This window comes from Mus caroli, unplaced genomic scaffold (genome assembly GCF_978045245.1).
Source record: "Mus caroli unplaced genomic scaffold, Mus_caroli_1 scaffold_17, whole genome shotgun sequence".
Lineage (NCBI taxonomy): Eukaryota > Metazoa > Chordata > Mammalia > Rodentia > Muridae > Mus > Mus caroli.
The window spans coordinates 31,059,121-31,073,331 of NW_028227272.1; the positions used below are offsets into that span (position 1 = coordinate 31,059,121).

Below are 14,211 nucleotides of genomic sequence, written 5' to 3' on the forward strand. Positions count from 1 at the left end.
AAGAATAATGAGAGCTTAGACTGCGGGATTGCCGGGAGGGAGGACTGTGATCCAGAGATGCCCTGGGGACATGAAGATGCCACCAACAAACTAAGGAGGGAGACTGGGAGCAGATTGTCCCTCAAGCTGCTCAGGCCTCAGGCTGGTGAGCAGGAATTTCTGTCATTTAAGTTATCCGATGCGTAGTGCTCTGCTATGGCTGCTCTTCCAAACCAGTGTGTCCTCTGGACATCTAGCTGCTTCCCTTAAGACTTGGTTTCCTTGTCCCGGGACAGAAATGTGTGATGTATTAGAGCTTTACCTCTTCACTGATATGAGGTCCAATCACTATACAGACCTCTATAAAAGACCTGCCCCCAGAACAGTCTGTTTGCCCACTTGGGTTCCTGGCTCACCACACAGCCTGCTGGACCTGGGATGCACATGTTTCTCAATCAGGAGGAAGGGGAAGAGACCATTGGCTCAGTCATAAGGAACTTCATCTCTTTCCAATCCCCCTGGAAGTCTGATCCCAGTTTGGCCCAAACCTTTCTTTCTCCATTATCACTGAACTTCAGCAATAGCTCCCCGGCTTCCAGATCTATGACCTGGAGGGGCACCCGTAAGGGCTCACCTCGAAGCCCTGCAGGCGTCCCAGATTCATCATGTCATTACAGCGCTTGGGGACAAGGCACATTAACTCCACTGCTTTCTGTGGGAAAGAACACATTATTCAGGATGCAGGAACCAACATTCAGTAGGAAGCTCACAAAACTCAGGGCTGGAAAGAGGGACTTATCTCCCCTAGTCCCTTTGTTCTCAGAAAGGGTGCGGTCCCTGTGGCCCACTCTCAGAGGCCTGTGTGGGGTTTTTAGATAAGGGAGCCTGGCATTAGCATGGGGGCTCCATATCAACGGTGACACACATGGGGAAATGCTACCCAGCCTAACCTTTCTCTACCTTCCGCTTTCATCATCCCCTCCCCTTCTATTTTCTTTCTCTTCTGTGTTGCTTTCTGAACGCCCAAGCAACAGCTTAGTCTGGCTGTTGAAACACGGGAGGGTTTGACCTAAAATAACCTGCCAGAAATGGCTGCAACCCTCTTTGGCTTAAAATAATCCCTATGGTGGCACAAAGAACTCACTTAGGGGGTAAATCCTCAGGGTATGTCAGGGAATGGAAACAGGATAATTTATGTGTTAGGGCCAAATGGCACCTGGAGCCAGGGACAAAGTTGCATATTGGATCTCAGCAATTTAACCAAGTGTCAAATATCATTCTTACCCAGTAAAAGCCCCAAACACCAGTGGGCTAGGCTCTGGGCTGGCCCAGGACAGACGGGAATTCTTGAATTCTAGAAACACTCCGTGCTCAGCAGCACTTGCCATTCCTCATGCTGCTGACTAAGAGGGGAGTGGCTTGGACCCTGGACCTCCTTTGGGGACAAGCCACTAGATATGGTCCTTAAGAAGAGCAAACATTACAAGAAGAAACCTACCTCAATATCGGAACACTCTAAGCCAGCCTTCTCGCTGTATCGCAGGAAGTCCTATCAAGGAAGGGTGCGAGAGGGGTGAATCAGAGAGTAAAATAGCCAGAGAGCCATAAAAGAAAAACTTATCATAAAAACCCAACAACACCCCGATGACTGCTCTTCCGAGCTGGGGCGGCAATGGTTTGTCGTGGCTGAGAAGTGAATAATGAGTCATGTTAGACATAAAGATGGAATATAACAAATAAACTGTGGGGAAGGGAAGGGCAGTGGGACCATGACAAGACAGACAGGAGAAAGGAGGAAAAAAAAAATCAAATTAAGTTGTTTAGAGCATGGTTGGACCTTAGGGACTATGTAAGGTCTCCAGGCTCTGCCCATTCCCTTAGATGCCATTCTGGTCTTATAGTCTTGCTAGTCTCTAGGGCTTTGTTGTTTGTTTGACATAGGGTTTCATAGCCTATCATAGCCCCGGCTGGCTACATACTCATGACCTTCTTGATGAGTGTCACCATGCCTGGCTTTTGCTTTGGTTTTCAAGGGCATTGTGTTCTCAACCTGGGGGGGCGGGGGGTCGCATGTCAGATATCCTGCATATCAGATATTATGATTCACAGTAGTAGCAAATTACAGTCAGGAGTAACAAGGAAATGGTCCTATGGTTGGGGTTCACCACGGCATCTGGAACTGTATTAAAGGGCTGCAGCATTAGGAAGGGTGAGAAGCACACGAGCACAGAGGTAGGTCCTGGGCTCAGTTCCCCAAATGAAGGATGAAAGAGAGAGTGAGACGGGCGTGGGTGTAAGATAAATCAAAGGAAAACAAAACAAGACAAAGCAAAAAATATGAAAACGAGCCACTTTGGGCAGAAACAAGGGCCATGCAAGCTATTCAGGCCCAAAGCTGAGGGCTGGCCGCTTCCCAGTCCTGAAGGACAGGGTAATGGAAGTGATCCCAGTCCTATGCCCGTGGCTCCAGCCTGTACCCCAGCTCCCAGCTTCTCACCTTGAGTAGCAGCTGGTACTTTGTTATTCTCTGAATGGGCTTGATCAGGAAGTCACTAAGGGTCAGCCTTTGATTGATCTCTTGTTTAACCTCCTGAAACAAAAGGGAAAAGGGGTGAGCGGCCAGCCTTCAAGCTCTCCAGAAAACTTCCGAATCTTCACACTACAACTGCCTACCCCACGGTTCATGTTCTGAGCAAGGTGTCACTCAGCCCCAAAGACCTTGCTTGGCTCCTTGGCACTGTCGCACCACTGTCCCCCACCTTAGTCCTGGGAGAAAAGCTGAAACAGGTACTGTGTTCTCTCTACACCTCCAGGAAAGAATCAGGAGATGACTTCCCCTCAGACACAAGGGGAATCCTACAAGGCTGGATCCTGAACTCTGTTCTCTAAACACTCAGGGCTCTCTCTAAGGTGGTCGGGGGAGGGGTAGTGTTGCCTCTTTGCCCTTAGAAGATGCCAGGCTGGGGCATCTACACACCTGGAGGTGCTAGACACGGGAATTATATTAGAAAGAAAGGATCCCAAGGCGTGGGGTGCTGTGGATGGATCAGTTCAAAGGCGTGAGAGACCAGCTAGAGGCTGAGAACATGGCCGACTGTGAAGTGGCTGTAAACCCTTTAACCAGGGGCAAGCACTTAGCAACATTCCTAGGGGAAGGTGGGGGAGGAGTGATGGACATTCGGTGCTCAGTGGTCACATGAGAACAAGAGCTTCCACCGACAGCCTGGGACAGCCTTCCCATAAATGAAGATTTCTCAACAGTCGGTAGACAGAGCCACCTCAGCTCTTCCTCAAACAAAGGCGCACATGCGGATGGAATGAAGAAGCTACCAGCTCTGCGGAGGCTGGTTTCCCACCATGAAGACCACTGGCAGGGACACCTGCGGGTGGAGGACCTGGGTGTGTCTCATTGCAGCTGTCTTGGCCTGGGAGCACAGGGAGCCGCTCACCTCAAAATAGGCATCGTACTCAGCCACGATGTACTCGGAACGCGGCTTGTTCTGGCAGTACCACACGTAGATGTGCAGCTTCCGCTCCTGGTACGGGAGAAAATGTGACAATCACGCACCTTGGCTTCCGGCTCACCTCCCCCGCCCCCACTTCCACCCCCAACCCCACAGAGTCAAGGGCAGTTAAAGACAAGGAATGAACCGTATAAAGGAAAGAACAGGGCGAACAAATGGTCAAATGTGCTAAAAAACAAAACCAGAGTGTTCAGAGAGGGCAAACTCGAGAAGAGCTGAAGACAGGAGGACTTTAAAATGAGTGTGTTGGCACCCAGGGAGATGGGGACAGCTGGGGTGACACTCACGTGTTTAATGAAGAGCTGGGCCAATCTGTCTTGCTCTTGGATACATTTTTCCAGTTCAGCCAGGAAAAAACTAAGAGGAGAGAGGGGAAGGAAGTCACACTACTTGGAGACATCCTCTCTCAGTGACAAGATAAATGACGGGGCCTCCCCTCAAAAGCCCCGCTTGGGTCAGATGCAAGGGTCAGATGCCCCACTCTCGGGGCAGCTCAGGACTCACTCTTTATGCCAGTCGTAAATCTGGTGGATATTTCCAAACACGATCTTTTCCTTCCCTCGCATGTCCTCAGGGACCCCCTTCTCTTCTATTCTCTTCATGAAGCCCTGCACGACAGAGGTGACATTAGCGGTAGGCTTCACAGACAGTGTCCGTTAGCACCCATGTTAGCTCATGCTCTGTGTAGATATGCAGATAGCACTGTGGGAGCTTCTCCCACCCAACCAGGGCCCCCCTCCCTCTAAATACATTCAAATACTTCAAGAGGAAAACAAAATATGTCTCCGTGTTCTGCCTGAATTGTACCAATTTTAGTTTCATTTCTGCAAATTACCAGAGAGTCGAATATGCACAGTCACCAGGTTAAAGCGCTCGGTGGTCCCGGGTAGGGTCCCGGTTTGCTCCTCATCAAGTGAGCACGGATAGAGCCACCCTGCCACTGCTCACCTCCACCACAATCCCCAGGTCCTTGACGTAGTCCTTCTCTGTCTGTACCAGTTCATTCAGGACAAACCTGAGCAAGAGATAAGGACAGTGAGGCCCCAGCTCGTTATTAAACAAGAGACCTCATCCCTCCTCCACAAGACAAAGTCTATTTCCCAGGCTGGCCTCCAATTCCCTATACAGCCCAGGATGGTCCTGCAGCTCTGCTCATCCTGCCTTCATCTCCTGAGTGCCAGGATTAGAGATGTACCACAGCCGGTTTTTTAATGCAGTGCTGGGAACTGAACCCGAGACTTTGTATATTCAAGGTAAGCACCCGATGAACCAAGCTATCCCCCATCTCCTGCGGCAGAAACACAGGGTAGAAAGCACTATAAGCACCCTTTACAAAACTGAGCTATGAAAGCTTCGAGACCAAGGGATTAACATGAGATTTTATTTCTTTGTTTTGGCTCCGTCCTTATCTTATCAAAAGAGGAAAGACATTTGTGTGATAACCAGCCTTGAAAGGCTGCAGAGATACAGTAAACCTTCTATAAAGCATAATCAGAAGTTAGTCAGGAATGTATCCATGGTTACTGGCCTGGAAAATCCTCAGTCAAGGTCAAAGAACCTAGGTTGGCTGCAGATATTCCATGTTCACACCTCTGACTATAGAATTTCCTACCCTGGGATAATGGGACTGTTAACAAGGGCATCTACTTTTTTGGGTTCCTTGTGAATTATTTCCATCTCTTAGGTTTATATCTCTTAGAGCGTTTATTATATACCAGTTACCCCACCTGGGTTTTCTCATGCTTATAACAAGGCAGGGATTGTAAAATCTTACTAAATACTAAGACAGGTAGGAAGGTAGGTGATTCACCCAAGCCTACACAGGGAAGAGCAGAGGTAGGATTTGATCCTAAGTGTGAAGGGTTCAAAGATTTTTCTTTCCTAGTAGCCTACTGCCTAGGGAATAGCCTGGCCAGGCCTCTGGCATGCCCCAAGTCTCCACCCTACTCCTTCCTCAGTTCTGAGAGTCAAGCACGGTACAGAAGACACCATAAGCTATGCATATGACACAGAGGCCCTGTGTTTACAGGAGACGGAAAGAGTGTGGCCTGGAGGCACACCAAGCGTATATTTTTGGTCAGAAGGGATACGATTCTGAGATGTCAAAGAAGAACTGTAAGTAACCATTACAACCCAGCAACTGTTCTCATCCCAGGAAGCAATTCATCTGAAATGCTTGTCCTCCACAGTACAGAGAAGCCACTGAGTCGGGCTGGGAGGGGTAGAGGGGTTGGGAGGTGTCTGGGACCTCAGAACATATGGGGGGGTGGGGCGGGAGCAGAGAACACATGCTTTATCAATGTGCTCAGCACTTGCAGCTGGCTCCCTTTCTCCAACACACGATCATGGGTTTCAGGCCACAGGAAGGAACTGGCCAGGACAAATAGAAGCCTTTAGATATATCTTTAGCAAGGCCCAAGTTACTTCCTGGAAGAGAATGGTTAGTGAAAACCCACAGGAAAGTGAGAATTCAGGACTGGGCTAGCCCTTTGGAGAGGAAAGTTGGAGCTCTTCTGCCAGGTAGAAATATTTTTATCTTCAGTTGTTTGCTGACCCATAGAGGTTGCCTTGGTTTCTGAGTCTCTAGGAATTGCACTGGATTCCTATGAAGGGTCATTAAAGTTCCTAAGAAGATGAGACATGACCAAAGAAGCCTAGCTGGTGTGGAAGGGAGCATCACCACCATCCAGTACTTGAGAGACAGAGAATTGAGAGTTTGAGGCCAGCCTGGGCTACTTAACAAGACTCCTTCAGAAACAAAACGAAACAAAACAAAAAAATGAAATCGACATACATGCATTTCAAGACACTGCATGATCAAAAGCCAAACGATTTAAAAATAATACAACACTTTTTCATGGTCAGTTCCAACATTAAAAGTTACTCAAAAATGAATGCTAGTTACTCTTTGGTCTACCTGAAATTCTTCTAGCTACAAACAGACTTTATTTAGTTACTTTGTTGTTGTTGTTGTTGTTGTTATAATAACAACCCCCCCATGGGGAGGATACAGTGTCTGGGGGTGAGCTGGTCACATTGTATCCATACAGATGAACCCTGGCGTTCAGCTCAGATTCTCCTTTGTTCTTTTTTTATTTAGTATAGAACCCCATCCCCTGGGACGGTGTTGTACACACTCAGGGTCAGTCTTCTAGAAACATCTTCACAGACATGCCCAGGGTAGTGTCTCCAGGGGATGTTCATCTAGTCAAGCTACCAGTGAAGATTCGCTATCTCACACCTGCCGCCGGCTTTCACACTGGTAGGGGATGGGTGGCCTTTGGGAGCTTTGGTACTGGGTGTGCCACTGAGAAGACACTGTGGATCCTTACCTCTTCCTGCTCTTTGTGCAAGGCCAGAACCATTTCAAGCTGCAGCTTTGCTCATGGCCTTACCCATGCGCAATCTTCTTCATTCTGCTCTATTTCTCTCTTCTTCAGATTCCAACCTACTACTTAACTTATTTTCTTTGTCTGATTTCTCCCATTAGAACATAAACGTGCCATGCGTGAAGGCTTTCTGCTGTTGCTATTGTGTGTCTTACTCATTGATCTGTTCCACTGGTGGGGCAGATGATGTGCTTAACAAGGGTCTGGTGGGTGAGTGACTGACGAGTTACAAGTCCCCTCTCAGCATCTTCCTCCTTCTATACAAACGACACCTGTTTGCATCCTCTCTCCATGTGGCTCTCATGTGACTCCTTGGTGACCTCCTCCCGTGCCCTGATGGAGCCTTCAGTGTCTGCACTCTGCTCTAGCCTCTCATGGTATTTATACCTGAGCACCATGTATCTGCTCTTTCCTGTTGGCCATGAGGTCCAGCAGGTTAGATCGAGGGCATCAACAGTCAGAGACATTCAGCAGGTCAGTTTTCAAGAGCATTCAGGATATGGAAAATGGAGGGTGTGCTGAGAGAGGAGATGGTACAGTGGGCTGAGAGAGCAACAACCATGTCTGCCTTGTTATCACAAGGTCAAACAATATCTCACTTGGATAATGACATGTGCTCTTAAGGCTCACTCAGTCAGAGTGACAATTGGAGAGAATGGCTTTTCCAAGGACCACATGTCACTTCAAAGGTCACTTTGCTGACATAAGCAATGCTTCATCTTGACCAAGGAATAGGAACGAGTTCCGACCACTCCCCACCCCCACCACTGTAACAACCTTGGGAGAAGCTGGGGAAGGGCACGTGCTCTGCAAGGCTCTGGAAGCTTCACTTAGGAGATGACAGCTCATTTAGATAATTCTTGGGGGCCCTTCTGACCCTCAAAAAGTTCTGGGGGTAAACACAGGTATTAGTTTACATGACATACGCCTCTCCAGAACATGGTGACAGCCCTGCTTTGATAGCAGGCTCTTGCTATGATGCTTAGAAGCACTTTTGCTTCTAAGGAGACAAAACTCTAAATGTTTACTTTGTCTATTTGCCAGCACGAAAGAACTTGGCTTATTTGATTCACTTTTTTCTGCTCATTTTTTAAGTTTGTGGCCTAGATAAGAGAGGCATGGATGTAAAGGAGAAAGGAAGACAGAGACTAAGACGGGACCCTTAACACCTGCCTAGCCCAGTCTGCCTGCTACTCACAGCCTCACACACCGAGTTACTGGCAGCTTGCTTCCAGAGGACTCGATCGGCCCCAAAGGAGAAAACTTAAATTCTGAAGGGGTATGGTTGGCTCTGCTTCGCTGATGTCTAGTACAGTCTTCATATCTCAAATACCAGGAGGCTGACTTTGCATCAAGGCAGAGAACTCAAACCTTACACAGCACGTGGGGTTTTGCGAGATGTGAATGGGACCTCACCACTAGACATTCATAGTGAGAGGAGGTTCTTGCACAACGAAACCTACAAAGAGATGTGAAATGAAAGGCCAGGGAAGAAGGAGCAGAAGTGGGCCTTGCCTGGCAGCCGAGCCTCTCCTGTGCTTCTCTTGCCTGCATCTGAGGAGCACCTCCTCAGATATCTGCCACAGTTAGGGACTCTGTAACTGCATACCCACGGGAGCCATCCGCATTCTCTAAATTCCATTATTTTCATTTTTTTAAAGCCTGTTTTACAGTTGTATTAATCTTGGCTATAGTCACACTTTGTCAATAACAATCTCACAGAATATTCCCCCAACCCAAGCTTCCTTAAGGCAGTGCCAAAGTGTTGTTCTGTATAGATCTGGGCCATCTTCACTAAAAAAGGATAAGAGTAGTTAGACAGGCAGCACAGCACGGGCCTGTCTAATTTCTTCCTCGAAATTGCCCAGCACACACATGTACCAGGTGGGCCACTTACATCCTGCCTCTCAGCGCCTTGGCTTTCTGTTCTTCTTCCAGGTTTCTAGGAGGTGTGGGAGGGGTCATCCCCTCATTCAGGCAGCCTGTAGGGTCCTTCAAGCTCCCCCGGTAAGAGCCTCCTTCCAGAGTCTAAAAAGAGAAGGATAAATAGCCTGAGAGTGAGAACTGGAAAGTTCTTTACAAGCCCTGTGTCTTCCCACTCTGGCCACAGGCAATAGGAAAGCCAGCAGCCAAGGCTGTGCTCCCTGAACTGCAGTGAAGCATCAGGAGATGAGAGACTTCCTCCTCCTTGCAGCAGGTTGCTGCCATCCACAATCAGGGATGACACTACTTGTCGTGTGATCAGGACACATCAGGAACCCGTGTGATCAGGGCACACTAGGCATCCATGTGCCACCAACTGCCCAGACATAATGAAATTGTCACGGCGATTTATCTCTGGGTGAGGGCTCCAGCAGGAAAGCTAACTATTGTGGTTCTATACCAAATAAGGCGTTGGGAAGGAAAACGGGTCATAGGACTACTTCATGAAAATTGGAAAGCTAAGGAAAGTGACAGAGGTAGGTGGTGGAAACCATACTTTGTTAGGGTAACTGCAACACTTGGAAGAAGACAATGAGATGTAGTCGGAAAAACAGCCAACAGATGGAGCCTGTTCTAAAAACATCTTTGTTAATGTTGCCGAGAGCTTTCTTTCATTAATCCTCATTCCTGTTAATTAAGGTGGCACATAAGGTGCTTACTTGTTTGAGAAAAAAAAAAGGTAAGTGGATTAATTCAGGATCTAGAAGCAGTTGAGAAAAGGAACCTGAGGGCTAAGCCCAGATCTGAAGAACACAGGGTGCTCTTGTAGGAGACATGAAACTGTCCCGTGTGTCCCTGGGTTTTCAGATCAGGTCCTCCCTTTTAGCAAATTTCTAAAGGACAGAGATGATACTTGTACAAACCCCAGGAAAGGTTAAGAGTGCTGCCCAGTGGTTAGTTCTCTCTGTCACTGGTACTGGTAACAGTAACATGTTCAAGTGGTAACATACTCAAGTTGTAACTGGTAGAGTAACATCCTCTTTGGGGCCAAACTAACATTTTAATGTCCTAAGTTGATTTGCTTAATGCTTATGTTTAGGATACTGGATAGGTCTTTGAAGAGTTTTTAATTTTAATTTTTTGGCAGTCTCATACATATATGCAATGAACTTTAGCTCTTTTTTCCCCCCCTATTACTACCCTGTCCTATCCCCACCCCTTTTCCACCTGAAACCCTTCTTTCCTAACAAGGTGCCTCCTACTTTCGTCTCTGTGTGAAATAAATAAATAAATAAATAAATAAATAAATAAATAAATAAGGCTACTTCCTGGGTGGGAGGTTACTTACTTGAGCTTGCCCAACTTATCCGTGGCTACACCACTGAAGAAAGTGACATCTCCCCTATGAAACTGTTAATAGTCATCAGGGAGGGAGGTTCCTGAGCCCTTCCCTGTTTCATGGTGAAATGTTACTGGGTCCAATCTTAGATAGGTCTTGTCAGATAACCATAGCTGCTTTGAGTTCATGGGTGCAAGAGCCATGAAACAATGGAAGCCCAGGAGATGATGTTCTGTATCCTGTCTTCCAACCCTTGCATTCTTTCTAACCCCTCATCGGTTGTGTTCCCTGAGCCTCAGAGTGGGGCTGTATGCAATGTAAGTGCCCTGAGGATCAGGGGAAGCTACAAGGGAAACAACAGAGATCAAGGTCAAGGCAGGCATCCAAGGTCAAGGCGGGCATCCATAACACAAGCATGAAAGGCAAACGCCAACTACCCAAGGTGCCTGACCATGCCGGCCTCTGTGGTTTCTAAAAGGAAAGGCTTCGTTTAGTAGTCTTTGAAAACTTTAGTTCAGTTCTAAGACACAAGACACCAAGTTCTAATAGTGCTGATCACCGAGGCGGTAGAGCAAAAGGCTGTGGCCTGGTCTTAAACAGTCTGCGCTTGAGAATATCCATCACTGACTCTCTTAGCTGCTACATTTCAACAGAAGCCAAACAGAGGCAGGAAGGAACATTCCAGAGAAATAAATGAAAGCAAATGTGGTACCCAAGAGGAGAAAAGAAAGAGAATATTAAGGCCTTATATATTGTCGAACAGTGACATCAGCCTTCTCCTGACTCCCTAAACTGAGCAACAGTGTCAAGGGTCAAACAGGGATCTGTTGCCAACACTAGAATTAAACGCACAGACAGCATCTTCCAGCTTGAGAGAGACAACTGCTTTCCACTTGACGTAAAGGTGTTTACAGAACACGTAATCAACCATGGGAACTGTTATATCCAGAGCAGCAGTATAGGCTAAAAATAAAGAAAGGTCAAGGAGGGTTTAGCTACATTTATAGATACAGGATCTGTAACCTGTTATTAAGGAAATTAGAATGTCGGGTGCTGAGGCTGGACAAGCCAGTGGACAGGCAGCTTCCCAGCGCGTGTCCCTCGGTGCCATCACCAGAGACAGGCTCCGGGACAGATGGGCCCAGCTGGGATGGATATGATTAGTACCTTTAACTTCCTATCGTCCTCACTGTCCTGGTGTGGCCTTTATTCTGTGGCCTGTAGGCTGGTGGGAAGGTGAGTGCCAGGCTCAGTGAGCAGGCCTACACCACTGCCTCCGGGGTGTGTGGCACAATCAGCTTGGCATGGGCCAATCAGTCCACAGGGTAAAGGGCCTCTGAGGAGCCCACAGGAGAATCTGCAGTTCCCTCTTGACTTTGTATGAACAAAGAAGCCGGGTTATGTGTTGGAGAGGACTCTGGGACAGCTTCAGAAACTGGCATGGTGGCAAGGAAATAGAGGGCCCGCTAAGCTCTTATGGTGGGCAGCCTGCCTGCAATGATGGAGTTGGCTCTCCTGCTTATAGCAATTTCAGAGTGATCCCCTAGGTCTCGGCTGCCAGGGCTGGATACAGGGATCTAACTTAGGGCAACCAATCTGTCATCATTGTTGTCTCTGGGGAAAGAGACAGTGACTGCCAGTTTGTCTCCACAGTAGAGACGTCTGTCCTACCTGTGGTTCAGGGCCACAACATGCAGCATATGAAAAGGAAACAGAACAAGGAAGGAGCAAATACAAGTCCCTATAACCGTCCATTTCCTTACAGAAAGGCAAAGAGATTCAAATAGACAGCTTACTGTGGAGGAAGGCCACTGTCCCAGTCATGCCCATAAAATGCCCTTCCTGTAAGCACACTCTCACTCTCTCTGCATATTACTCATTACATGGCATTGTAATTAAAGTCTTACTTACATAGAAAATCAAGCATCTCCTATATTATATACTGAATGCTTGGAGAGGCTGGAGAAATGAGGACGAATAAGAGTCTCAGACCTCCATAGTCTAACCCACACTGAGAGTTCTGACAGATGGACCATATGGACAGGCAGCTGTGAAGTGGGAGGGAGATAGAAAAGAAAGACTACAGCAAAGGCAAAGCTGAGTCAAACTACCCCTCGGTATCCTGGGGGACTGGCTCAGGAATCCCTGGGATCCCCAAATCCAGGGCGCTCAGACCCTTTTAAAATGCTTAGTGTTTCCACAACTACATTCACCCTCCTATATAGTTAACTAATTTCTGCATTATTTATATAGAGAGTATAATGTAGATGCTATACGGGGATTGTTACACTGTCTTGCTTAGGGAACAAGGAAGAAAAAAGTCAATACATGTTCAGGGCAGATGTAATTTCTCCCCAAAGAGCTTTGATCTGAGGTTGGGTGAATCTACAGAAAAGGAATCCAAGGATGTGAAGGACTGGCTATTCTAACAAGTTAACAAACAAAAGAGAGAGAGAGAGAGAGAAAGAGAGAGAGAGAGAGAGAGAGAGAGAGAGATATCACTGGATATAGAAACTGAGGAACAGGGGCTGGTGAGATGGCTCAGTGGGTAAGAGCACCCGACTGCTCTTCCGAAGGTCCAGAGTTCAAATCCCAGCAACCACATGGTGGCTCACAACCACCCATAATGAGATCTGGCGCCCTCTTCTGGAGTGTCTGAAGACAGCTACAGTGTACTTACATATAATAAATAAATAAATCTTTAAAAAAAAAAAAAAAAAAAAAGAAACTGAGGAACATACATTCCTGGTAGGAACTGCACTGTGAGAAAGGTCATGGAGTGAAACCATGTGAGGTGAGCTAAAAACCTGTTGCACGTAGTTGGATATGTGAGGATCTGGACTGGCAGAAGACAGTGCTAATGAATGGTGTGTGTGTGTGTGTGTGTGTGTGTGTGTGTGTGTGTGTGTGTATGTGTGACCTGGGATGGGTGTAGTGAGTGTGTGGGGGAGTGCTAGTGTCAGGGGTGCTGGTGAGCAGGGGTAGAGACCAGTGAGCTGGGGTAGGTAGGTACCACAGAAAGAAGACAGGAGCATCAAGGTTGGAACCTGGAGATGCATAGAAGAGATCCTAAAGACCCTTGTCCGTGGCAGTAAGCAGGAGAATGAGACTGGATGTAAGTTTTAGAAAGAGCACTCTCAACACTCCAAAGAGCTTTTAATGCCACATCTCTGACAGGACAGCAAAGGGGAGCAGGATTTAAAATCTAATACCATGATTACATTATTTACCAAAGGGTCTGAGAGAAAACATATGAAAGCCCTAGCACTGAGTGTATCAAATGGTGGTGATCTCTGTCTGGACCGCCGCCATTTCCCCAGTCTCTTCTGAATGAGGATATAAAGCTTTTATTAAGTTGCTTTTAAGAGGGAAGGCACGCCTTTGGCAATCATATGGAGAGGTGCCATACTAAAATCAGGGAGGGACAGACTGCACCAGTACAGGCAGGAAAGGCTTCTGAGCATTATCTTAGGTTGTGGGCTGTATAAGGAAGGCTCTGTGCTGGATCTCAGAGGTAGATGCGGGGCAGGCTTCAAGGGACTACACTGTGGCCGCCTGGGTGGAGATCAAGGCTCATCCAATAAGATAACAGGGAAGTGGCTGGTCTAGCACCACTCACCATGCTAACCAGCCCCCTCTTAGCTGCTCTAACAATAAAAACTTCTTTATCATGCCCTTAGGATAGTTATCATCGTATACTGGGTGAGAAGATGTGGGGAGAAGAGAAAGAGGCAGAGGTGGGGGAAGAAAGCAAGTACTAGTTGGTGAGAGAGGAGAGAAGAAGAAACTTCCTCATGCTGTTGGTGGGAGTGAAGACTGGGATGCAGTCACCTGGGATGCAGTGTGTCCATCCCTAAGGAAAGGAAATATACAGGTATCATAAGGTTCAGCGCTCCAGCTGGGCGTGGTGGCTCACACCTTACTCCCAACACTAGGGAGGCAGAGGCAGGCCGATCTCTGTGAGTTCAAGGCCAGCCTGGTCTACAGAGTGAGTTCCAGGACAGCCAGGGCTATGTAGAGGCACCCCCCCCCCAAGCCTAAAATAAAAAAAGGAGAT

At 47.5% G+C, this 14,211-nt stretch overlaps 1 protein-coding gene across 25 annotated transcripts in view; it reads right to left on the reverse strand.

The window, feature by feature from the left end:
- The window catches only part of Kalrn (kalirin RhoGEF kinase), a 603,829-nt gene that overhangs the window by 54,310 nt on the left and 535,308 nt on the right, over nt 1–14,211 (reverse strand). For all 25 annotated transcript variants that reach the window (XM_085832156.1, XM_029470420.2, XM_029470426.2 and 22 more), the window contains 8 exons: nt 8,790–8,920; nt 4,452–4,518; nt 4,008–4,111; nt 3,791–3,860; nt 3,429–3,515; nt 2,477–2,569; nt 1,478–1,528; nt 614–691 (listed from right to left, as the gene is read on the reverse strand). In XM_085832156.1, coding sequence (XP_085688282.1) covers nt 614–691; nt 1,478–1,528; nt 2,477–2,569; nt 3,429–3,515; nt 3,791–3,860; nt 4,008–4,111; nt 4,452–4,518; nt 8,790–8,920 — 681 coding nt within the window. The remainder of the gene's footprint in view (nt 1–613; nt 692–1,477; nt 1,529–2,476; nt 2,570–3,428; nt 3,516–3,790; nt 3,861–4,007; nt 4,112–4,451; nt 4,519–8,789; nt 8,921–14,211) is intronic.